The 26,798-nt window shown below is 47.2% G+C and overlaps 1 protein-coding gene across 1 annotated transcript; it reads right to left on the bottom strand.

Moving 5' to 3' along the window:
• Positions 1-26,489, bottom strand: LOC146177030 (uncharacterized). Its single transcript, XM_084583064.1, has 3 exons — positions 26,354-26,489; positions 3,768-4,054; positions 1-330 (listed from the first exon to the last, which is right to left on the bottom strand). The coding sequence occupies exons 1-3, from the start codon at positions 26,436-26,438 to the stop codon at positions 91-93; spliced, it is 612 nt and encodes a 203-aa protein (XP_084439190.1). The 5' UTR covers positions 26,439-26,489; the 3' UTR covers positions 1-90.
• Between the last annotated feature and the right edge of the window lie 309 nt (positions 26,490-26,798).

Below are 26,798 nucleotides of genomic sequence, written 5' to 3'. Positions count from 1 at the left end.
GTGATTTCAAAAAATTCTTTTTAGCCTTGTCAACGCGTTCATCGATACCAGAATAGCATCTGCAGTGGTTTTGGCTTATTAAATGCTGTTCTAAAAATTGAGGAAGTACGGGATGTCCACTCTAATGAATCGCCTCCAGAAAAGCTCAATGTGCGGCATGGCCACAACGCTGATGACGTCCACGAATTCACGCAATCCACTTGGCGCTCCTTCAATGAACAGTCGCGCTTCTTCGAGGCTGTCCCCTCCCAGGTTGTACAGAATAACTCTTGACGGTTCCTCTGGTGTTGGCTTTGAAATAAAGTGCAGCCGCAGCTTTTCAGCAGCAATCTCGAAAAAACAACGAAAACGTGTGCGTGAGTAAGAAGCCTGACTGATAGCCTACAAATCAGAGTAAAACAAAGATAGATCAGAGACGCTTCGTCACAATATTTGCCTGGCGTCGGGAGACAAGCTGGCTTTAATATTTTAAGCTTGTAAACAAAGACCGCTTTTCATCAGTGGCTGAAGAACTCACAGTAACAGCTAAAGTACGTTCTACGATACGAGTGGTTTTTCTACGCTGTTAAAACCCAACGTCAGTACCCAAAATTTCCCTCTGCTTGTGTGGCGAAGGTACCAAAGCACGGTGACGTGTATTTCGGTACTACTGTAATACCCCTTGATGATCAAGTGTGAGGTTACATTTGGTTCGTACGCAATGATGCAGTAATACGAGAATGGACGGGCCAGGTACTGCTTAAATTTGAACAGAGGTGCCTTTCTAAGCACATGAGTAAAATTAAGGCATTAGAACCCATTTTTTTTTTATATCGGGGCTAGACCCCTTTATCCACAATGACACCTTTCCTATAGTTCCAACCCAGTCGAACATGAAGCTGACATGGCAGCTTATCACAATTCCATACAAACTGAACCTTATTTGGTTATTGCAGTGCTTGATTCTTTATGTGCGTCATATTTTAGGGCAGACAGCAAAAACAAAATTTATTCGCCAGACATAGGCTTAAGATCTGTCAAATCAAATCAACGGAAATGTGTTTTATAAGTACTATTTATAAAACATCAATTGAATTCAGTGAGGAAGCTCATATTACACGTTTATCCATGTAATATGGTCCCTATTGCAAATATATATGGCACACTAAACGTACGTTATAGCGACTGCAAGCTGCCCGGCAAGCTTTAAGTATTGCTTACAAATATGGAACCAGCAAGGCATACGCAGGGCATAAAAGAAGATCTCCAGCTGAGTATGTGTTAAGCATTACGAACCAACGTGTGCAGCAATTCACGCCATTGAGCTTAGAGCAACATCGGCTACGTTTTACTAGGCAAATATTTTGCTTCATATGGCAACATTGCTTTCATTGGCTGAGACTGAACCAATGTTACGTAAAGCTGAAATGATTGTTCATAAACCACTTATATCCTTCTGAACAATAGATCTCCCATTTGTCAACGACATCCGAGGAATGGGGGAGTAGGAGATGCGCGAAGAGGATCTCGCTCACAGCCCTGCTGCTCTCACGTGCGCCATGAGAGCACAGTCTGTTGTTGCTCATTCACTGTGGACACGGAGAGACGATATGACTCTATTTCGGTGTCAGTTATCAGTTGATTTACTTTTAACGCGTATCAGCACTCACGCGCCGAGTGTTTGTGAAGAATATATGTGTGAGGGGTGAAATATCAACCGTCAGACGAAGAAGGAGAACACGTTCTGAGAAAGAAGAAAGAAGAGAAAAATGTGAAGGTTGGCTCGAGGAGCGCGAAGCACGAAGAACAGGCGAGCAGGGAACTCGATCTGGTGTCCACGGAGCTCGGAATGGTGCGTCTTCTGCCAGGCCTGACCCGGGGATCCAGACCTGGGGCCTGCCGGCCCGATCCTGTCCTGTTCCTCCTGCTCTCCCAGGTGATCGGACCCGGGACCATCACAACTTCAGCTCATCGCCGCTGCTGTAACGGCAGCTTTTCACTGGCACGAGCGTTCGGCGCCGTGCTGGACCCATATATGTCGGGGAGACCTGACGCATCGGCCGTATTACGAAAACCCGAGGCCTCAAGCCTCCACTGGGCCCCGTACGGTGGCCTAGCTAGCCTTTCGCTAGGCCTGCCGAGGCCCTATTTCAGCGACCTTATAAGGCTTGACCAACCGGAGCATCTACACCAACTTGACTTTCCTTCCTACCCAACGAACTGGCAACTGTCTTTTCTCAGAGCAAAGACAGTTGCTTTTTCCCCACTCACACACATGTTGTTCACAGTGTTGTCTAGGCGATGAAGTGAGGTTGGTGTTTATTCGAGGCCAATCGCTTCAGCGCCCCTCCTAACAATGGTGCGGCTATAAGCTTTAGTGCCCAAGACTAAAGGAGGTATCTGATCCAACAATGGCTTTCACAGACTTCGGTTAGATCTATTAAGCTTATTCGCATTCGCATGAAGAAGACGAAGGTATGAAGAAAACGTTTGGGCGTTTTGCCCTTCTTTGCCAAAAGATGCGAAATAAAATGCAGAGGAAAAGTAATACAGAACACTTTAGCTCCACTTTCAAGTCATTTCGCAATAGCGTTCAGCGACTAAGCTGCCACCTTATCCACCTACCAGTAGTAGTCCACAACTTAGGTCTAACATGCCGGCATTCGACCCTACTGAAAGCTTGAGTGTTATCCCACCTTCCCATCTGAAAGGAGCAAAACGAGTTGGTAGTTCCCCTAACTTTCTGGTATTATGTGCTTTCGGTAGCAAGCACAAACCCTTGAAGAATCAGTGTCCGGCTATGTCAGCTGCCGGCTAGCAACTGCATTGGTAATGGCGCTGACTTTTTTCTAGAATGCCGACGCTAGCACCGACGTTTTTTGCGTAGCGTATACCCTTTAATGGAAGAGATGAAATGTGGACTTTACTTCTCCTCACTAAGATTACATTTTCATGGTGTACCGTTCACAGGCCCTGTTTTGCCAAATGTACAAACGCAACCCACTTGTGTTTACTTTGGGAGGTTGTAATTCTATTTGAGCAACTCGAGATCAACGGCAGATTCTTGAAGGTAATTCATGTATTCGCCCGATGGCCATTTTTATATGCCGCGCATTGCATATAGGCACGAATAAATCTGATCATTAAGATTTTATCTTGCGCTCACACAAAAGGCATCAAGGCTAGAGTGAAGTTTGAATTCTGGTGAGTATTCAAATGAAAAGACTTTGGCCACTGTTATCCCGCCTGCTCAAGACATATACAAGACATTCTGCGAGAGTGGTCTGCGTCCTTTCATACGACACAGCGATAGTAGAATAGACGTAAGCACCAATGTCACTTAACGCTATTTTAATTTCATTTTTAACTTGTCCAATGAGAGTAAAATAATTTAAGGCATTAGTGGTGGTGAGGAGGCCGCTTAAACAGCACTGCGGGTAAGCTGTGGGAGCAGTATAAGTTCCTCGGCGATGAAAAACTAGGCCACTTAGAGTTGTCTGATCCTTGAAACGTAAAAAGAAAAGTGCGGCTTTTTGTTTTTCCTTTCTATAGGCCTGGCCTTTTTGCGGTACTCCACCGACATGATAGTTTGAGCCGCAAAAATAGTGCGCTATGAATACTAGAAGCGGTGCTCGTCGCAGCGTTGCTCTTCGCTGTTACACTGGCAGCAACAATCTCTCTGCGGAAGGCATTTATTCAACTCCTGACACAGCGAGGTATTGCTACGTATTTAAATTCGATATTTTTCTCTCTAGCAATGGTGTTAGCGTTAAAAAAGGACTGCATACCTTGGTTCCCAGTCTTCCTCTACTGCCAGTGCAGCTCTTCCAATTCACGCTCAGGATCAAGGGTTCGTCGGCGAACACAGTCGTTTCAATGAATGTCTGATTGTCGACGCAGAATGTGTTGTAGGGTCGGTAGGCCCACAGGCTCCCAAGCCCGGTCAACGTCGGCCGGGAAATTCTGAAGCCCATGATTTCCTTGGTCTGGTAAGGTGGCTCGGTTATGTTATTTGGCATCTTCCGCAGGTAAGCGTTGATGCTTTCGGTGTAGTCAACATCGGAGGCACAAGGAACTAGACAGGTAAAAAACAAGCGCATGTAAACATCGCTCGACACCTTGCCCAGCTTGCCTTCTATCATCGTAGAGACGATCACTATTGCAGGAAATAATGTACAGTGGATACGATGAAAACTCAGACGATCAATAATACATTGGAAGGCGTATTTGTTGGGCGGATAAAGTATGTAGCCAGTTTATTTATTTAGAAAGACAACGATGCAGCTATCTTAAACGAATTTCTACAGCAATATTTTTTATTTTGAACTTGATTGAATAGAGTTTTACTCTAATGATAGGTGCACGAAGGAAGTATTTGCGACATGAATATCATATCTGGGCATAGACAAAAAGCTACCGAATTATTTTCAATCCTAACTTACTTTGGCAAGTCCGAACGGTAGCTAGTGTTTACTTTATTCAGATTTGTCTAAAGCTGATTAGTCGCGTTATGGCAGAATAATTTTTCCAGAAGCAGTTCTGATAAGTGGGTCACGTATTTTGCGGTTCGAAATCACGTTCTGGGAGCAGAGCAATTTATTAGTGTTATCGTAGATAAAGAGGCTATTGTCCGGATTCTCATTTTGCGAGCCTAAAATCTGTTTGCTATAAGGTCATTTGATTCTTAGCATTTAAGACTACAAAAGTGACATTCGCCAGTTCTTGTGTGAAAAATTGCGCTTGCTGGCAATTGTGAATATAGGTTTTCTTTTTGAAGTATCTTTCTCTATAAACATTTTTGATGACGTAAGCGGTCTATGAAATTTTAGCGAAGTAAGAAGGCCTTCAAAGAAAAAAAAATAAATCATACTTTAAACAAGGTGCAATAAGAAATAATGTTTTGGAATACTTAGTTCGTTCGTGCTCCTAATAAATGGAAATATTGTTACAAGACAACGAGGACGAAGTGTTTCCTGCCCTTGCCTCGCGGAATGATGAGACGACGAAGTGGGTCTGATTCCGTGGTGCTGCGGGCTGCTATGCCAGTTCTAACTGTGTTGTGAATTTACTGTAAAGATAACTACTTTTTACGTAACAAATTTGTGGAGGTGCGGCCGTTGATCCCTGCGTCTGCATCCGCACGATGGAACTCTGCAGCGGACACCTCATTTCCTGCACGACGAACCCTCAGGATGCCGTCCCTGCACCAACGAGTTCCATACCATCGGTCAACCTCACCCACCTGCGTGGTTCTGTTTGCTTTAATGATACCGACACTGCGGACGTGGAAGAATGGACACGCAAGTACGAACGTGTCAGTACTTATAATTACTGGGACCCCACCCTCTGCTTGGCAATGTTCTTTTCTACCTCGAGGACCCCTACCTAGCCTAGCACATGACCCATAAAGATCAACTGACAAGCTAGGATACTTGTAAAGAGAAGCTTCGTTGCTCGTCAGCATACCACAAAGAAAACACTGGAGACTCATCTCCACACATCTACCGAACCATTTGTGGCCTAAATTTAGGATGTGCTCGTCTTTTGCCACAAAAAGAATCCCAAAATATCGAAGTCCGATAAGATTGGTCATGTCTTCAAGAATATCGCTGAAAATGCATTCAATTTGTTGTGTACAAAGACTGCCACACAGTAATAAAATCATAAGAGATTGCCGCCGTTTTGAAGACGCCAAAACGCAGTCGCATCGCACCGTCCTTTGGCCGCCTTCCTAATACTGCTCCGACATCGTCGTGGCAAGATTTTCCGCCCCAACGCCAGCTAACATCAACCGAAAATGTTATTCGTATCGTCCGCCGCGAACTCGAGGCCGCCTCTCCCGGTATCCTACCGCCAAATTTCCGCCACGGCTGCTTCCCGGACGCTCCCCTAATTCAGGCCGTTGTCTGTCAAGAGCTCTCCACCTTAGGCCTCAACTCCGTTGCTGCCGTCATGCCAGCCGCTCCCGTCGACGCTCGCGTCCTTTATCCTGCTCGACCTGCTTACGACACCGCCTTTCGCACAGTTTATCCTGACCAGCCTGCCTATTTCGCCACGCTTCGACGTCCAGATGTCCGGCGCACATCTGATAACCGGCCTTTTTGTTTTGATTGCTCGCCAGTATCATCATTTTTGCGCCGATATTTTCGTCGCAATTTGATCACCTCACCCGTATTCTCAGTGAATTCTCTACAGCCGGCATCGAGCTAAATTGTTCACAATGCCAGTTTGGTCGCCGCCAAATCACCGTTCTTGGACACATGGTTGTTGCCTCCGGAGTACGACTTGATCCGGCTAAAATTCAAGCCATGAACTTTTCATGTCCCCAGTATTCGGAGGATATGTGCAGCATTGTTGGCCTCTGCTCTTTCTTTCGCCGCTTTATCAAAGATTTTCCCCGTATCGCTCATCCTCTCACCGGCCTACTAAAGACCGACACCGCATTCACGCTGCGCGCTTTATATATAGCTTACTGATGTCTTCCCCCTTCTTCGCTCATTTCGATCCCTCAGTTTCCACTAAATTTCGAACAAACGCTTGCGGACATGGGAGCCGCCTTCTCTCCTACGCCGAATGCGATTACTGAGCGCGAGTGTCTCGCACTCGTATGAGAGCTGTCGCTAAATTTCGACCTTACTTATTCGGCCGTTTTTTTCTCACTTGTCACTGATCATCACGCACTTTTTTGACTCTCATCCCAGGGTGATCCATCCTGCCGTCTTGGTCGCTGGGCCCTACACCTTCAAGAATACTCCTACATCGTGGTGTTCAAGTCTGGCCGCCTTTATCAAGATGGTGATTGTTTAACTATCGTGTTAGAGCTCGGGATCTCGGTGACACAGAGGGTATTCCGTGCATCTTCTACCTCTCCAATCTCACGAACAAAGGAAAGGAACAGCTAAACAATCCATCTTTAAGATCCAGTATTGAAGGACTGACATCTGTAAGATCAGATTCTTCTCTGCCGCTTTTTGTTGTGCAGGATGGTGCCCTCTACAGCCGTAATTTTTGTAATGACGGTTATTCCTTTATATTGGTAATTCCCTACCAGCTTCGTTGCTATGCTATTAAAGAACTGCACTACCTGCCTATAGCTGGCCACCTTGTATGCATGTCTCGCCTGATCACCATGACTAAGAGCTCGCGCTGCCATGTGTGACATTTGCTTACAATTCTTCTAGCGCGACACGTCAGGTTATTCACCCCTCTGCCTGGCCCTTGACAGGAGTCGCGCTTTTCCTTTAGACACGCTGGTCCCGCCTGCTGGCCGCCCCATAACCAACACGCATGTGACGTCGTTGTTCAAAGTGCTGAGGCGCTCCAAGTAGCCCGTAGAAGGCTCCTCCCCTCGCAGACTTCTCAGAAGTATGCTTACATTTGGCGACTTCGTTACGTATTTTATGACCCTGCGTGCTTTGTGCTTCTATGGTCTCCTGCACTCCACGTTCGCCTCTTGAAGAAACATTTGCCTCCTTACAGTGGCCCTTTTCATGTGGTGCACCAAGTCACCGATTTGACTATGAACTTTCCCTTTTGTGCCCGCGTCCGCCTTCTCGCGCCCCGCTACTGACCTTGTCCATGTTTCCCGCCTGAAGCCCTACGACCTCATGCCTTGTTTGCCAGTTTAACGCAGGGACGGCGCTTAAAGCACTGGGGGTCATGTTACAAGGTGACGAGAACGAAACGTTTCCTGCCCTTGCCTCGCAGAAGGTAGAGAACTACGAAATGGGACTGGTTACGTGGCGCTGCTCGTTGCTATGCCAGTTATAACTGTGCTGTAAATATACTGTATACACAACTAGTCTTCACGTAACAATATACATGAATCCCTAGCAGTTTCTCGGGGAACAAAAACGTAAAATTAATTGGCACGATAGGAAATCTTTAGGATTGACCTAGATAATGGTTAGGCTGGAATACTTTTCTAATGTTTTCGCAGGTTGGCACAGTTAATGTTAAAAAGCTCGAAGCTTGTTAAACATAGCGGTGTTTAAGATCATATGCTCCAAAAGCTGCAAAAAGTACCAGCTTCCTTATACTCAGGCCTGCATTGTTAACGAACAGCTATCACAGATAAAAACACTTCAAATGGCTGATACTTCGCATTACCACTTATATTAACGTCCAGAAAACTATATGATCGGACATGTTATTTTGCCAAGTTCATGATCAGTGACAGCGGCAGGCACAGTATAAATGTTGCTTCAATTACAGTCCTATTCTATTTGTTATCAAAAGCGATCAGCTTTCGCAACGCATGCTTTGCACGGTATAGCATCACTTGAACGCCATTTTGCCCACTGCCAGCTGTGCTGAAGTGGCCTGTAACATTCGAAACTCAGCTGGCTGTGCTCTTTAAGTGACAAAAATGTGGCTATCGTGACCTGCCAATCACGTCGACATGCGTTCCGACCGGCCGTGAATACTACAGAGCACAAGCTTTCGAACCTATCGGCCAGCACATATAGAACTCGGTGACTGCCGCCAGACGTCGCAGCTGCAATGTGGAGCGTCCTTCGGACCCCTCCAGACAAGTGTAATCGAGTCTATATAAGTTCTACTGACTAATATTCGAAAGTTTCAGTTGAAGATTTTTGCGGCCAGCGGAGCGGGTGAGCACTGACGCCACTGCGCATATGCAGAGTGCTGAGACGGCCAGTGAGTATACGGGGCAATACTTATGCTCGCTTCGAAGGCCTCTCTAGCGGAGCCATACATAGCATGTGAGCGTGCACAAGCGTGCTCAGGCACGTCTGGGATATCGAAGCAAAGGACCCCGATCTTATCCATTCGGGCCGACGACATATCCGCCGAGCTATAACTCCTTTCTAACACTACGCTCCACTGTGTATCCGCTGGCCCTACAAAAGTGCAGTAATGTCTGTATTATGCTCCGCATACACACATGTGCCCTTCACGAAGCTAAGGTTAGACTGTGTGCTGCACATATGAATGCAAAAGTATCAGAACAGTAATATTTTCTTCGGTATATCAGTTCAGGGATCGACACGCTCACTGATATCAGCAAAAAATCGGTTTGAAACTTATTGTTTTTAATTCTGCTTGAAGCGAAGGCACAATTCATCTTGCATTTCACAGCATAATTATTATCGTGCAATAAATGGTTTGCAATTACTTATACGAGGCGATACACCCAATAAAATTAATTTTTGGCACGCTTCTCACTCTCAATTTACATTTGTTGATCTTTCTATGGACAAAATTTCAATACTTGAGTCGTTAGTGTGATAAGATATAAGGCCATCTAGGCACTCATGCGCGTTTATTAAACGGACTTGCTTACATGTTGCAGTACTATAGGATTTCAGCATAAAGTGTTGTAAATATAAGGGGTTCGAAGTGGATGAACTACGATTCCAAATAGAAAATTTCGAAAGTAGTTCAATTTGTTTCTTCTATTTTAAATTTTGGTGTCATATTAAAATAATTCTCATTGTTATTTATGTTTCAGGCTAATGCCTTCTTTACCTTTGTTTGGTTGCCACACCTTTTCAGTGCGCCACGGACAGCATTCAGTGCACTTTGCGTTGAAGGTATGAAAAAAATATTTTGAGCCAGTAAATTATGGTTACTCTCATGACAGAAGATCAGTCATTCATTTGTGGTTTCGTATTGCGGAGAACACTCGTGAATAAAATAATCAACCTCCTTTTACTACAGGCAGACCTTGTTTCCCAAAGGCCGCGAATATTCACCTCTAGTATATGAACCTACTCAACGTACAAATTGTTTTAAAGCATCGGGAATGTACGTTCTCTGTGGCCATCTGTAATTGTCGACTGCTGACTTATACAACTGGCCTCAGGCCGAATATGCGAACAATAATACTGCGCGGTCAAGTACGTCTTTTGCAGCGAGGTCGAATTTTGTATTGCCAGCCACTGCTGCTGGTTATAGGTGTTTTCTCAATTCTCCCACTTATTAGCAAAACATCGTGTTGAATAAATGGTACGGGGTTTGTCTGCATAATGAGCTTTGTCAAGCGTTTTTGGCTGCGGGCCTTCTATTTCCGATATAGCCCTGAATATCAAGAATAAGTAAAATATTGCAGTCGCAATCTGGGTGTCACAAAAATAGACAAAATTGTATAAACCTGTTTCTTTCGACAAGTTTGAAACAATTATTAACTACAGCAACCTGATTGTTTCGACTACAGTAATAAGGTTAACTTTAAAAGAGTAGGTATTATGCATGTCTAACGACCACCCTATGTCTATGGTATTGTATTTTAAGCCACAATATTTATAGGCAAATAAGCAAATAAATACTCCAGAGAATAAAGTGCGTAAAATTTGCAATACAATTTCATTTATGAATACAGCTCAGGGTATAACGGAGAGAAATATTTAAAGGCAATATCACACGCGGCATCTTGCCTCGTATTCGATTTAAAATTCTTTTCTGCAACAAAATTTCTATTCTCACAGCTTCAAAAAATGCCTAAGTAAAAAAATCACATATTGGTCTTGAAAAATTCTTTGCGGAAAGACGCTTTGCACAATTGCCGACACACTCTCTCACTTCACCCTTTTTCACAAGAATTGGCGGTGATTGCGTTCATAGTCGGGGCGTTTGTCATGGAACAATTCCAGCGATGACCTTCAGTAAGTTGAGATGCGTCGGTAAAAAATTCACAGCTGGTGTAAAGGATATATATATATATATATATATATATATATATATATATATATATATATATATATATATATATATATATTGTCACGCTAATGACGACGATGAGGGATAGTGATGGTGAGACAGAAGAAGTAGACGAAGCGTTGGTGCCTGGGGCTAGTAGGCTTCACCTTATCCCACTGCCATATCACTGTAAATAAACACCCCTTTGCTATTTCATCGTAACAACTTGGTGGAAGGTGCTCCGTTCGATCCCCAAGTACGGCGCAGCAAGAACCACTGGAGTTTCGACGTAGTCGCCGCCTTGCTGGACTGCCACCGCTTCCAAACATCATGGACCACAGCGATTCTAACCGCGCCGGCCGCGACGCTGCAAGCCAGGCTGGTGACAGGTCTGCCCCCTCCAGCTCTATTCCCTGCCAGCCTTACCGGGAACCACGACCGTTTGCAGGAGAGGAAGGTGAGGACGTTGAGAAGTGGCTACTTCATTATGAATGAGTTAGTCGGTACAACCGGTGGGACCCTATCACCATGCTCACAAATGTCGTCTTCTTTCTAACTCACACGGCGATGACATGGTTCGAGAATAACGAGGACAATTTGACAACTTGGGAACGGTTTGCCACCGAGATCAAACAGCGTTTTGGTGACTCTGTACCGAGCAAAAAACGGGCTGAGCAGACCCTTGCCCAAAGAGCTCAGTTGCCGGATGAAACTTGTACCACTTATACAGAAGAGATCCTCCGATTGTGCAGATGTGTCAATTACAACATGCCCGAAGAAGACAAAGTCGGCCACATTTTGAAGGGTATCGCGGCTGACGTGTACAACTTTTTAATCGCCAAAGACAGCCTTGAAACCGTCTCCGATGTCATTAAACACATCCGCGCTTTTCAAGCTCTGAAAACGCGTCGTATTGTGCCAAAATTTGGGCGGCTGGCCAACGTGCCTACCGTGGCCAGCCTTGATGACCACGCCCAACTAGATCTTCCGTCGACGATCCGGCAAATCGTGCGGGAAGAACTCCTGCGGCTCAACCCACTTCCCCTGCACGAATCTGCTGAGGTCTCTGTCCAGAGGGTATCTAGACGGCCGGCTTCACCACCACAAGCGATTACCGTTCAGCCTTTCCCACAAGCTCCTGAAGTTGCAGCTTCCATTGACTATCCTCCTATGCATTTCGCCAACCGGAATGCGTCGGTGCCTGACGCCCCAAGGTATGACGTCGCCTCAAGTGCCCATAGATCTTCCATTCGATCTACCAGGATTCCTGAGCAGTATGAGCATTCAGACAGACCTACGACGCACCCAGCTGTTCCCTGCTCTTATTCGCAACAGCATTTTCTACCTTCTCCGCCGATATGCTACCGCTGCGGCGTCGAAGGTCACATCGCCAGATACTGCCGCAGTAGGTTCCCACCTCGCTATAACCGTCCGGCGCTTCCAACAGTACCCAACAATCGGCAATACAATCCCGTTTTTCAACAATCAAATACTCATCGTGGGTATTACCGCAACATCCATAACCAGAATATCCGCGACCACTCCCCTGCATCTGATAGAAGTGTTACTCCACCACCCGCCTTCCGTGCGCGTCGTTCTCCATCACCACGACGGCGCCCCATGTCGCCTCAGCATCCTCAGCAGGAAAACTAACCAGCGCGACCAATGGGGGTGAGGCCGCTGGAAATGTGCTGTGTGCCAACATCCCTCCAACTATAATGCTCAAAAACAAAATTCGTGTGTTTATTGATGGTGTGTATACATTAGCTTTGGTGGATACGGGTGCGACTGTGTCTGTGATGAGTAATCAGTTTAGGCGCTTGTTGGGACGCAAAGTGATGTTTGAATATGACCGTGCTTCAACGTTTTGTGGTGTGAGTGGAGAGGCGTTGCGGCCACTGGGTGTGTGTAGTGCGCAAGTGTCTGTGGGTGGTGCAATTTTTCAAGCCGAATTCGTAGTCTTACCCCACTCTACGCATGACATCATTTTAGGAATGGACTTCTTGAAGTTTTGTGGCGTTACCGTGGACTGCCGAAGTCAAGAGGTTCATTTTGATGGCTCGCATCTGCCGACACTTTTTGAAAGTGGCCGTGATGAAGAAACAGTTTTTAGTATTACCGAAGACACAGTAGTTCCACCCTTGTCTGCCATGTTCGTCCCCGTGTCCGTTCCACTTCTTGAGAAGGTTTCATTCCAGGCCATCGTGCACCCAGTTCACCCAGCATGCCTGAAGAAAAATGTAATTATCCCTCACTGTATGATATCCGTGCATCATGGTAGTGCCTCGTTATGGACCATCAACCCATCGTCCGAGCCCGCAGTTTTACCAACGGGATTGAAGCTTGCCTCCTGTGGACCCGATGCGCCCCACGTCGTTGCTTTGGTCACAGATGCTACGAGTGCCACCGTACCTTTGCCTGCTGATGAAACTTCAAGAGGACCGGGGTTCAAATCCCGGTGCCGCGCAATTCTCCACCGGATGACAAAAAAAAAAAAAAATCCGCGTGTCGATGGAATTGCATATACAGGTTTGGGATGCGACCTGATGCCGGTGAACACCTCCGGCAACGCACACCCTCACCAGAACAGGAGTTGGCCACCCTGGTGCAGTAATTGGCCACAACCTCCTATGATAAGCTCCATAAAACCTCGGCCCTCAGTCACCAGCGGCTGCGGAACAACTGACCACGGCGGCGGTCAGACCTGTGACGCAGCAGGGGGTGCTAAGAAAGCCTGGCTCCGCTGGACAGGCCGCCATTGGAAACTGACCCTGGCAACGTTTAATGCTAGAACCCTAGCTAGTGAAGCTAGTTTAGCAGTGCTGTTAGAGGAACTAGAGGGCATGAAATGGGATGTCATAGGGCTTAGTGAGGTTAGGAGGCCGAATGAGGCATATACTGTACTGAAGGATGGGCATGTAATGTGTTATCGAGGTTTACCAGAGAGGCGACAACTAGGAGTAGGTTTCCTTGTCAATAAGTATATTGCGGGTAATATAGATGAATTCTATAGTATTAATGAGAGGGTTGCAGGCATCGTAATTAGGCTTAATAAGCGGTATAAACTGAAGGTTGTACAGGCCTATGCACCTACATGTAGTTATGATGACCAGGCAGTTGAAAGCTTCTATGAAGATGTAGAATCGTCAATGCGAAAAGTAAAGACGCAGTATACTGTACTAATGGGTGACTTCAATGCCAAGGTAGGGAAAAAACAGGCAGGAGGCAAGGCAGTAGGTGACTATGGCATTGGTTCTAGGAATAGCAGGGGGGAGTTACTAGTTGAGTTTGCAGAGCTCAATAACTTACGAATCATGAATACCTTCTTTAGCAAACGGAAGAACCGAAAATGGACATGGAAAAGTCCTAACGGAGAGACTAAAAATGAAATCGACTTCATAATGTGTTCAACCCCCGCCATTGTGCAGGATGTAGAGGTAATCGGGAAAGTTCGATGTAGTGACCACAGGATGGTGAGGTCCCGAATTAGCCTAAATCTGAAGAAGGAACGCAATAGATTAGTAAGAAAGAAACCCATCAACGAATTAGCGGTGAGGGGGAGGGCAGAAGAGTTCAGGATCTCGCTACAGAATAGGTATTCAGCTCTAACTGAGGATGGCGACATTACCCTAGAGGCAAGGAACAATAATTTCAGAGATATCATTACTGAGTGTGCGGTAGAAGTAGGCGGTAGGATAGTTAGAGAGGATACCGGTAAGCTGTCTAAGGAGACGAAAGATTTGATTAAGAAACGGCAGAGTATGAAAGCTTCCAATCCAACAGACCAGATCGAATTGGCCGAGATATCAAAGCTAATCAATAAGCGCAAAGTGGCCGATATAAGGAAGTATAACATGGAGAAAATTGAGCATGCTGTAAAGAACGGGGGAAGCCTTAAAGCGGTAAAGAAGAAATTGGGCATAGGCAAAAACCAGATGTATGCGATAAAGGACAAGGCGGGCAACGTCATCACTAATATGGACAAGATAGTCAAAGTAGCCGAGGAGTTCTATACAGATCTCTACAGCAGCCAAAGTAGTCAGGACCGTAATGAGATTGGCGGTAGGGAAAAACAGTCAGACGTTCCACCAGTGACGAAGGACGAGGTCAAGAAAGCACTAGAAACTATGAAAAGGGGGAAATCAGCTGGAGAGGATCAGATAACTACAGATTTGCTGAAGGACGGGGGGGATATCGTGCTAGAAAAACTGGCCACCCTATATACGCAGTGCCTGGTGTCATCGACGGTACCGGAAGCATGGAAGAATGCAAACATTATCCTCATTCACAAGAAAGGGGACTCTAAGGACCTTAAAAATTACAGACCAATCAGCTTACTGTCTGTTACGTATAAGGTATTTACTAAGGTAATCGCTAATAGAATCAGGACAACCTTAGACTGCAATCAAGCAAAGGATCAAGCAGGGTTTCGGAAACGGTACTCTACTATCGATCATATCCATACCATCAATCAGGTGATAGAAAAATGCGCGGAATATAACCAGCCCTTATACATAGCATTCATTGATTACGAAAAAGCATTTGACTCAGTTGAAACCTCGGCGGTGATGCAGGCATTGCGAAATCAGGGGGTAGACGAGCCGTACGTGAAAGTGCTGGAAGATATATATAGTGGCTGCACAGCAACCATAGTTCTGCATAAAGAAAGTAACAAAATTCCCATAAAGAAAGGTGTTAGGCAAGGAGACACAATCTCCCCAGTACTATTCACAGCTTGTTTAGAGGAAGTATTCAGAGACTTGGAATGGGAGCAGTTAGGGATAAGGCTAGATGGAGAATACCTCAGTAATCTGCGATTTGCTGATGACATTGCCTTGCTAAGCAACTCGGGAGGTGAACTGCAAATAATTATTGATGACCTAGACAGGAAAAGTAGAAAGGTAGGCTTGAAAATCAATATGCAGAAGACTAAGGTAATGTTCAACAGCCTCGGGAAGGAACAGGAGTTTACATTAGGTAGCGAAATACTGGAAGTAGTAGGCGAATATATCTACTTAGGACAGGTAGTAACCGCAGATCCGGACCATGAAAAGGAAATAACAAGAAGAATAAGATTGGGATGGAGCGCATTTGGCAAGCACTCGCAGATTATGACTAGCAGCTTACCGGTATCGCTCAAGAGGAAAGTATACAACAGTTGCATCTTGCCTGTACTCACCTATGGGGCTGAAACGTGGAGGCTAACCAAGAGAGTTCTACTTAAGTTGAGGACAACCCAGAGGGCAATGGAACGAAAAATGGTAGGGGTAACATTAAGAGATAGAAAGCGTGCAGAGTGGGTCAGAGAAATAACTCAAGTTAACGACATTCTAGTGGAAATTAAGAAGAAGAAATGGACATGGGCAGGACATGTAGTGCGAAGAGAGGATAACCGATGGTCGCTGAGGGTAACAAACTGGATTCCAAGGGAAGGAAAGCGTAGCAGGGGGCGGCAGAAAGTTAGGTGGGCGGATGAGATTAAGAAGTTCGCAGGGGTCAAGTGGATGCAGCTAGCACAGAACCGGGTTAAGTGGAGAGATATGGGAGAGGCCTTCGCCCTGCAGTGGGTATAATCAGGCTGATGATGATGATGATGAAACTTCAATCTCCCGCATGATCAGCACCGATCTCAGCTCACCTCAACGCCGTACTCTTGTGGATATTCTTCTACCTTTTTCGCCTATGTTTGACTTTTCTGAAACAGATGGACCAACCTCTCGCCCTACACATCGGACCCATCATAGCATCGACACTGGTTCGGCTCGTCCCATTCGTCAAAAGCCATATCGCGTGTCCCCATCTGAGCGCAAAGTCATTCATGAGCAAGTGGAGGACATGCTACAGAAAAAGGTGATACAGGAGTCATCTAGCCCCTGGGCTGCCCCTGTTATTCTTGTACCCAAGAAAGACGGTTCGTGGCGATTCTGCGTCGATTATCGGCGTTTAAATTCTGTTACGAAAAAGGACGTCTATCCTCTTCCTCGCATAGACGATGCCCTCGACTGCCTCTCTGGTGCGTCCTATTTTTCTTGTCTTGATCTCAGATCTGGCTACTGGCAAATTCCAATGGACCCTGCGGATAAGAAAAAAACAGCCTTCGTAACGCCAGATGGCCTTTATGAGTTTAATGTTATGCCATTCGGGCTGTGTAATGCGCCAGCTACTTTCGAACGCTTTATGGACACAGTTTTGCGCGGCTTAAAATGGGACATTTGTCTTTGCTATCTGGACGATGTCGTGATATTTGGGAAATCCTTCCAAGAACACAATGACCGTCTAGTACGTGTCTTGCGCCGATGTGGCAGTGATTCGTTCCGCCATCGGACAACAATAAGTCCGCCTTGCGCGGCAACAGCCCATTATGTGGCCCTTTTTTTTTTTTTTTTTCACATCGGCGCAACTATTTGGGCCGTGACCCCTTTTCCCAAGCATTTCACCCCAGAAGAGCCGAGCACCAGGCCGGGGGAAAGCTTGTACCCATTTAAAAACCGGTGGGTACCCGGCGGCACCAGGGATCGAACCCGGTACCTCCCGAATGGCTTCTTTCCTTCATATATATATATATATATATATATATATATATATATACAAGCAGATCAATTAAGGGGAAATGAGGGTGCTCGTTATAATACATGAAGGAAAGAAGCCAACAGTCGGCGAGGCCAAGGAAAGCGTTGGGGATGGTACTTTGAAGTCTTTTTTTTTAGTGTTTACTTGGATAATCACAGAAATTAGTAATGTAATCTGTTTAGGGGAAAGATAATTAAATACAAAGTTGAAGAAAAAACAACGTGCCGATGGTGGGAACCGAACCCACGACCTCCGAATATCGCGTCCGGTGCTCTACCAACTGAGCTACATCGGCCGCTGTCCCCCCTGCTACTTGCTTGGGTATTTATGTTGTCTGTATACGAACCTTGAGAGTGTTCACCAGCGCCACCCTCAGCCAAAGCGGCGGACGTGGAACGTCCTTTGTTACCGCCAGCGTCACGTAGAACGTGATCAAGAGCGAGGGCGAAAGCTGTGCTAGAACCCTCTTACGCTACCTATGGCTTCAAGACTGCCAGAACCGAGACCCCCGTAAGCTACAAGCACATCAATTAGGGGGAAATGAGGGTGCTCGTTATAATACACGAAGGAAAGAAGCCAACATTCGGCGAGGCCAAGGAAAGCGTTGGGGCTGGTACTTTATGTCTTTTTTTTTAATGTTTACTTGGATAATCACAGAAATTAGTAATGTAATCTGTTTAGGGGAAAGATAATTAAATACAAAGTAGAAGAAAAAACAACGTGCCGATGGTGGGAACCGAACCCACGACCTCCGAATATCGCGTCCGGTGCTCTACCAACTGAGCTACATCGGCCGCTGTCCCCCCTGCTACTTGCTTGGGTATTTATGTTGTCTTTATACGAACCTTGAGAGTGTTCACCAGCGCCACCCTCAGCCAAAGCGGCGGACGTGGAACGTCCTTTGTTACCGCCAGCGTCACGTAGAACGTGATCAAGAGCGAGGGCGAAAGCTGTGCTAGAACCCTCTTACGCTACCTATGGCTTCAAGACTGCCAGAACCGAGACCCCCGTAAGCTACAAGCAGATCAATTAAGGGGAAATGAGGGTGCTCCTTATAATACATGAAGGAAAGTTTCCTTTTACCTCTTTGTGATACCGTCTTGTGTGACGTCCCTCCCGGTCTGCAAAACTCCTTGTCACCAATGACACAGACATTCCTCCCTTTTCTGCTGCCCTCGCTCCAATCTCCTGTGAAAGCACTACCGCTTCGACTGTCTTCTTAACACCTTCCGACGCCGCTTCACGCCATCCCTGCCTCCTGCTTCCATTTGCTGTTCTCAAGTTCGAAGATGGCCTTTGTGCAATGTACGTCTCAAATCCATTTTCGTGCCCGTCCATCCTATTACGCGGCGAGTGTCTCGGTCGTATTGAAGAACTTGATCCCGCGCTTGTAAATACTCTTTCTGTCACGCCTACTTCATTAGACCTTAATGTTCTCAGCTCTTGCGATATAGTGACCAACTTCTTCGTTCTTGAGAGCGGCAGCACTCGACGCATGTCAGTGGCTACGGGCTATGACCATGAAGATTACCACTCTATATATATATACATATATATATATATATATATATATATATATATATATATATATATATATATATATATATATTGTCACGTAGCCGTTTAGGCCCGTAACCAGAAGGTTGGTATTAATTGGGGGGTTGACCTAGAAGGCACAGAAGAGTAGGTCCAGAGAGCACTGAGAGACAGCAGCCGACTTCAGCTTCTTCTCAAAACGCCACGAGACGACTTCTTCCAGTCCGTGCACGAGACTCTCGATGAGCTGCCGCCTAGCGGCTGCTGTTGCACACGCTACATTACCCCCCTCTCTAAAAAAATAAATGCGAGTTTGATGAATTCAAAAGCAGAAAGAAAAAAAAATAAAGCAAGAAACATGCGGTAGGCGGTGCGCTAATTTTCTCGCGAAAAGTACGGTTTCATGCGCACGACATGAGCAACCTCGGATTTCTGCTGACGACGAGTAGAAGAAAAGCCGTCCGGAAGCACTTCGTAAGTCACGTCGCTCAGCTGACGGAGCACTTTGTATGGGCCAAAGTACTGTTTCAGAAGTTTTTCGGATAGTCCCCGACGTCGAATCGGAGTCCAGAGCAACACCCTGTCGCCGGTTCGAAAGTCACTACACGGTGGCGGTGATCGTACCGCTGGGCGTCTCGACCTTGCTGGTTCCGGATGCGTGCCCTCGCCAGCTGTCGCGCTTGTTCTGCGCGTTGAGTGAACTCCTCGGCGCCAACTTCGAGGTCACGGCCGTCGTGGGGCAACATGGCTTCGAGCATTGTCGAAACTTCACGGCCATACAATAAGGAGAAAGGCGTCATTTGCGTTGTTTCCTGCTGCGCCGTGTTGTACGCGAATGTGACGTACGGGAGGACGTCATCCCAAGACCGATGTTCAACATCCACGTACATGGACATCATGTCGGCGAGAGTTTTGTTCAGACGTTCTGTCAAGCCATTAGTTTGTGGATGGTTGGCTGTTGACCTGCGATGGGTAGTGCCGCTTAGCTGCATGACAGATTCCAGTAGCTTGGCAGTGAAAGCAGTGCCTCGGTCCGTTATTATAACTCTCGGGGCGCCGTGCCTGAGGACTATGCGTTCGATGAAAAATTTCGCTGCCTCGATTGCCGTACCACGCTGGAGGGCCTTCGTTTCAGCGTAACGCGTAAGGTAATCTGTAGCGACAATTATCCACCTGTTGCCGGAATCAGAAATTGGAAAAGGACCCAACAAATCCATGCCAACTTGTTCGAATGGGTATCTTGGCACTTGAACAGGATGTAGTAAACCGGCCGGTTTCACAGGCGGTGTTTTTCGTCGCTGGCAATCATGGCATGTTCTCACGTAATGGCGTACTGCGGCCGCAAGGTTTGGCCAATAATAACTCTTCTTAATTCGGGCCAGAGTTCGAGCATACCCCAGGTGACCCGCGGTGGGCTCGTCATGACATGCCTGTAAGATTTCTTCGCGAAGAGACTCTGGTACGACGAGGAGATAATCTCTTCCCGTCGGAGCGAAGTTGATCTTGTATAAAACATTGTTTCGCATGCAAAACGACGAATGCGTTCTGGCGAAGAGACGGGGAATTTCTGTAGTGCGCTCTTCTAGAAAATCAATAAGTGGTGCGAGAGCCGGATCATTACGTTGCTGCTGCGAAACAGTGAGCGCGTCGACGGCTGCGATAAGGGGAAAGTCTGGTTCTTCGTCTTCCCGCGCAGCCTCGACAGGTGAACGGGACAAGCAGTCAGCGTCGTTGTGCTGACGTCCAGACTTATACACGATGGTCATGTCGAACTCCTGGAGCCGTAAGCTCCATCGTGAAAGGCGTCCGGAGGGGTCTCGCAAGTTTGTTAACCAGCACAGAGAGTGGTGGTCACTCACAACCCGAAAGTGCCGGCCATAAAGATAGGGTCGAAATTTCATCACCGCCCATACAACGGCCAGACATTCTTTTTCGGTGGTTGAATAGTTTGATTCGGCACGGGACAAAGTCCGGCTTGCGTATGCGATAACTCGCTCGGCACCGTCTTGCCACTGGACGAGTACAGCGCCTAGACCCACGTTGCTGGCATCTGTGTGGACCAGAGTCTCGGCATTCGCATCGAAATGGGCAAGTACAGGTGTTGTCTGCAAGCGGTGCCGTAACTCGTCGAATGCCTTTTGCTGTTCGTCCGTCCAGGTGAAGGTGACATCATCCCGGGTGAGACGTGTCAACGGAGCGGCAATGCGTGAAAAGTTTTCAATAAATCTGCGGTAATAGGCGCAGAGGCCCAAGAAACGGCGGACTGTCTTCTTGTTACATGGAGTAGGGAATTTGGTGACGGCAGCTGTTTTAGCGGGATCGGGACGAACTCCTCTATGGCTGACGACGTGGCCCAAGAACATGAGCTCTTCATAGCCAAAGTGACACTTTTGTGGTTTTAACGTGAGGCCGGCAGATCTGATAGCCCGTAGTACAGCGGAGAGACGTTGGAGGTGTTCCTCGAACGTTGGTGAAAACACAACAACGTCGTCCAGGTAGACTAGACACATCTGCCATTTAAGACCAGATAGAACTGCGTCCATCATTCGCTGAAATGTCGCTGGAGCGGAGCACAATCCGAAAGGTAGGACTTTGAATTCATAAAGTCCATCGGGCGTGACAAACGCTGTCTTCTCGCGATCACGTTCATCGACTTCGATCTGCCAGTAACCGCTCTTGAGGTCAAGCGATGAAAAGTAGCGCGCGTGGCGCAACCGGTCTAATGAGCCATCAATGCGTGGCAGCGGGTAGACGTCTTTTTTTGTGACCTGATTGAGCTTACGGTAGTCCACACAGAACCTTAAACTTGCGTCTTTCTTCTTAACGAGGACAACAGGCGAAGCCCAGGGACTCCTCGATGGCTGGATGACACCGTCATTTAACATCTCGTTGACCTGTTGAGCAATGACTTCGCGTTCCCGCGGTGACACTCGGTAGGGGTTCTGTCTGACTGGTCGGGTGCGGTCGTCGGTTATTATGCGGTGCTTGGTCAAGGGCGTCTGCTTAACCGCGGAGGCGGATGAGAAGCAGTCTTGAAACTGAAAGAGTAGCCCAACGAGTCTGTCCTTCTCTGCCGGTGATAGAGCGGGATTCACATCAGGGTTGAAGTTGGGCGTTTGGCTGGCAGACGTGTTGGTCTCAAGAACAAAGCAACCGTGGGCTGCTTTTGCGACACCTTCAAAGTAAGCTACCGTGGTGCCTTTAGCGATGCGTTGCCGTTCGTTCCCGAAGTTCGTAATCAGTACGTGAGCTAGACCATTAGTCAGATGAACTATACCGCGTGCAACACAGACTCCATGATGTAACAGAAGCTCTATGTTCTGTTCGGCAACACCGGCAGCACAGGACTGATCGTCGCACCTGACTGCGACGAGAGCAGACGAACGCGGCGGCATGAATACATCCGCGTCAACGATGCGTAAAGGTGCGTGGCGTCTTTCTGAGTCAGCGGTCATCGTTTCAGGCGTCGAAAACGTTACAGTACGGCGAGGAACATTAATAATCGCCCCATACTCACGTAAAAAGTCCATGCCGAGTATGAGATCCTTGCAGCAGTGTGGCAGGATAACAAAAACGGCTACAAAGGCTGAATCGGCGATGGTTACTCGGGCAGTGCATCGTCCGATCGGCGTCATAAGGTGACCGCCAGCAGTACGAATTTGCGGCCCCAGCCATTCAGTTTTCACCTTAGAGAGCCGATCTGCGAAATTTTTGCTTATTATTGAGAAGTCTGCTCCGGTGTCTACCAAAGCTGTTACTGGGTGTCCGTCGACGAGAACGGAAAGGTCGGCGCTAACAACTTGATCGGCTTGAGGTTGATTGGGAGTTTCGGATTCATGTGGCGGAGGCGGTATCCTGGTCACAGCAGCGGACTGAGTCGTCACGGGGGGGTCTTCGGGATATCGGTTCCGTTCGTCAGCAACCTGCCCCCCTGAGGTCGCCGCCTTCAGTTTCCCCGGTGTGGGCTTGGCGACCGGCGCCTCGGCGCATCATTAAAATCACGGCGGCTAGGTGACGAGTAGCGCGCGGGAGAAGACTGTGTACGGCTGCTTGAAGAGGTTGCACGGGTTGCGAGGTATTCCTCGATTTCTGGAGGGCGTTCGCCGACCCGGGGACGCGGGGAATCCCGAGAAAAACCCCGAAGACCGAGCTCACGGTATGGACAACGACGGTACAAGTGGCCGGGTTCTCCACAGTGGTAGCACAGCGGCCGTTGGCGAGGAGTGCGCCAGACGTCTGCCTTCCGAACCGGTGGCTGCATGACGGGGCTCTGCTGGGACGGTGGCTGCTAGGAAGGCTGGTAGTATAGTGGCTGAGGAGCGGACGGCTGTATGACGAGGCTCTGCTGGTATGGCGGCTGGAAGGACGGTTGGTAGAACGGTGGCTGCAAAGTGGGTGGCGGTTCTGCTTCGAATCGAAGCTGTTGCGCAGGAGGCACTGCAGGCCGACGAAGAGCCGCTGCGTAGTTCATAGAACGTGGCTCCGACGGTGACTCAGGCGGGGACAATGTCTGACGTATTTCTTCCCGCACGGCTTCGGTGACAGCCACGGCAGTCGGGTTAGGTGATCCAAGGTTGAACTTGAGGAGCTCCTCGCGAACTACCTCGCGGATCAGCTCACGCAGAGAGTGATCGTCAGTGGATCCGTTCAATATGGCCACACTGCTGAAGGGCTGACCACAGGCAGACTCCGTGCGCCGGTATCTTTGCTGCAGGGCTCGCTCAATGAGGGTAGCTTCATTGATGAAGTCCGCGACGGTTTGAGGTGGACTCCGAACCAGACCAGCGAAGAGGGGTTCTTTTACGCCCTGCATCAGGTGGCGCAACTTCGCTGATTCCGTCATGTCGGGATCAGCCCGTCGGCAAAGACGCGTCACGTCCTCAGCGAACATGGCCACGCTCTCGTTTGGTAGTTGCATACGAGCTTCTAGGAGGCGGCGTGCGCAATCACGGCGGTCATGGCTGGAAAAAGTGTCCCGCAGCTGCTGGCGAAAGGAATCCCAGCTTTGAAGACTGGCTTCCCTATTCTCATACCATGTTTTTGCGCAGTCCTCAAGGGCGAAATACACATTGTGCAGCTTCTGAGCAGGGCTCCACTGATTGAATTGCGCCACTCGCTCGAACTGGTCGATCCAGTCGTCGACATCTTCCCCAGTAGCGCCATGGAAACTGGGGGGCGTACGAGGCTGCTGAAGCAGCAACTGGTGCTGACTTGCCTGTGCCATTACAGAAGTCTCGAACTGCTGATCAGCTGGCGTCGGTTCAGGTAGAGGAGTGAACTCCGGCGCCAGACCTCGGAGTAGACGGCTGCAACGATGAACGGGTGTCGACACGAGCGGAAGCCGGTTGGGACTCGATGAGCGGCTGCGAGAGGCCCGAGACATGTAATTCAAGGCCTCACCTCCACCAGTGTCACGTAGCCGTTTAGGCCCGTAACCAGAAGGTTGGTATTAATAGGGGGGTTGACCTAGAAGGCACAGAAGAGTAGGTCCAGAGAGCACTGAGAGACAGCAGCCGACTTCAGCTTCTTCTCAAAACGCCACGAGACGACTTCTTCCAGTGCGTGCACGAGACTCTCGATGAGCTGCCGCCTAGCGGCTGCTGTTGCACACGCTACATTATATATATATATATATATATATATATATATATATATATATATATATATATATTTATATATATATAATCCGCCTGACTATACCCACTGCAGGGCGAAGGCCTCTCGCACATTTCTCCACTTAACCTGGTTCTGTGCTAGCTGCATCCACTTGACCCCTGCAAACTTCTTAACCTCACCCGCCCACCTAACGTTCTGCCACCCCCTGTTACGCTTTCCGCCCCTTGGAATCCAGTTTCTTACCCTAAAAGACCATCGGCTATCCTGTCTTCGCACTACATGTCCTGTCCATGCCCATTTCTTCTTCTTAATTTCCACTAGAATGCCGGTAACTTGAGTTATTTCTCTGACCCGCTCTGCACGCTTCCTAACTCTTAATGTTACCCCTATCATTTTTTCATTCCATAGCACCTCTCACATTATATATATATCAACCGCTATGTTGTAAACGGACGTGCTACTAGAAAGCACATATAACTTTAGAGAAAACCTTGTTTATGATGACAGAAATAAATTTGTCGTGTACATGATGTCGTCACAAGCATTTTTCGCACGCACTGCTTAAAGTTGAAATTGCACCAACGCTTACGGCTGTTGGCAATTTTTAGGACATAAAGTTTGTATGCTGCCTTCAAAGTCATTTTGTATTTCCAAAGAATGGTGCTCAAAGTCTCAAAGTGTTATTCTGAATGCTCTGCACTGTATGGCGCGTGCTCCTGCTCAAGAATTTGTGTTATTTTTTCAGGACCTGAAGTGGCCTTATTGGATGCAGTCTTAGTACTCATGTTTGCACTGGTTCCTTAAGTTGTAATCCACATTAGCCGTAGTACCAGCATAGACCGAAAAAAGGCGCACTTGAGCGAAGCTTTCCAGCCACTGATCCAGTGGATCGTAATACCTGCTGATGAAGATTAGCAATGACATAGCCCTTTGCCAATGCATTCTGCAATCATTACCATCATTTTTACTTGTTACTAGAGCCATCCTTTATATTTAAGGGTAACATATTTCAAACGCAGGCAGAGCAGCTAGATATGTAGGAAATTGGCTTTTTGATGGAGTATCATCGCTGTTATCACACAGTGCAATCGAGGAGAAAGAATAAATTTCCTCTAAGCTCCAAAGCCTAAAAAAATACGATGCCATGAGCTTCGACCGAAAGCCTCTTACGCCAGCATTAGTGGATGCAGATGTGCCTTTTAGTTGCCCCTTTTTTCTTTAGATATAATTGCAGCACAGTGTCTTTTTTGTTTTTGCTGCTTTTATTTACGGGAAACTGATCTTTTTCATATCTATCACGGAGTACCGTTCACCTTCAAAATAAAACTTCGCACATGCACATCGATTATACGTGCTTTCAGCATCAAAATTCTCCAGCTACGTGCAACAGTGTCTTGGCATATAGCAGTTAAATGGGACCTCTGAGATGGCTGCTTTCTCACTGTTGCTGTGAGCCTGTCTCAGCCACGTATAATGTCGCAGTGTTAACGATAGACCTGCTCATCTGAGAATGTCTGCCGTTTGTTTAAGAGGGCACCAAAGTCCCTCAGCGGGGCAGGGTTGACGAAGTGGAGTAGTAGGCCTGCTGTAAAGGACCAGAATACGTTAAAGGACATGATTTCTATGAAGGACTAACAATTATAAAACAATTTTAGGAGCTATTGTTTTTTTTTAATCTTTGGCGTTGGAAGTTCTGTATTTATTAGTAATTCGCACTGTGTAGATCGATTGAAGGATTTTCTGCACTATAGCGTTGTTCCTTCAGAAAATATAGAAGGATGGAGATTCTGCTTTAAAATAGGTTTCAGGTCAGGTCACGTTAATACAAGGCTAACAATACCATCGCTACGTGGTGCATCATTTCCATCATGACGACCACCAACGCCAGTTCAGTTTGTATAGAACTTACCTCTTCCATCTTTCTAACGTACAACAAAGAAAGCAAAGTTACAGCTTAGTTGTGCAAGCTGTACTCTCGTAACATTTCACTCACATTTCACCATTCTTGAATAGTCATTCATTGCACTGCTGACGCTGACCGTGGCTAGAAGAAGCATTACCAAGGCTGATTTTCCCATTATGAATAAATAATGCTCAGCTCTGGGCCTGTGCAGTGTTCACGATTGTCTAGAAGTAGACAGAAAACATGAATGGTCACTTTTACGAGAATAGCAAGGCCAGCTTGAACAAGTAAAACAAGTAAAATGAGATATAATTCAATAATAATTATTTGACCCACGCTTCAGATATCTGTAGCACAAAATAAATTATTTTCTACGCACCACAATGAGGTGCGTGAACTGTATTTCTGTAAATAAAAAAAAACTCTTCGCAACCCGTACCAAAGGTAGCATCATAATAAATCGTCAGTGACGAGCTTTGTATTAGAGCTCGTTGGCTCCGAGGCAAGATTAGTTAACAAATGCTCTTCGAGCGGG

Source organism: Amblyomma maculatum, chromosome 10 (assembly GCF_055883805.1).
Source record: "Amblyomma maculatum isolate TAMU_Amacu chromosome 10, ASM5588380v1, whole genome shotgun sequence".
Classification (NCBI taxonomy): domain Eukaryota; kingdom Metazoa; phylum Arthropoda; class Arachnida; order Ixodida; family Ixodidae; genus Amblyomma; species Amblyomma maculatum.
Note: the sequence above shows the minus strand (reverse complement) of the source record. Positions and strands in the feature narration are given on the sequence as shown.

What these genes read in the sequence shown, in the direction of transcription:
- LOC146177030 (XM_084583064.1), bottom strand. Translation starts at nt 26,438, where the DNA reads ATGGGAAAATCAGCCTTGGTAATGCTTCTTCTAGCCACGGTCAGCGTC. An exon ending in CTATTCAAGAATGGTGAAAT is followed by an intron (nt 4,055 to 26,353) that starts GTGAGTGAAATG and finishes TTACCTGTCTAG; the next exon opens with TTCCTTGTGCCTCCGATGTT. An exon ending in GAGGAAGACTGGGAACCAAG is followed by an intron (nt 331 to 3,767) that starts GTATGCAGTCCT and finishes TGTTTTTTCGAG; the next exon opens with ATTGCTGCTGAAAAGCTGCG.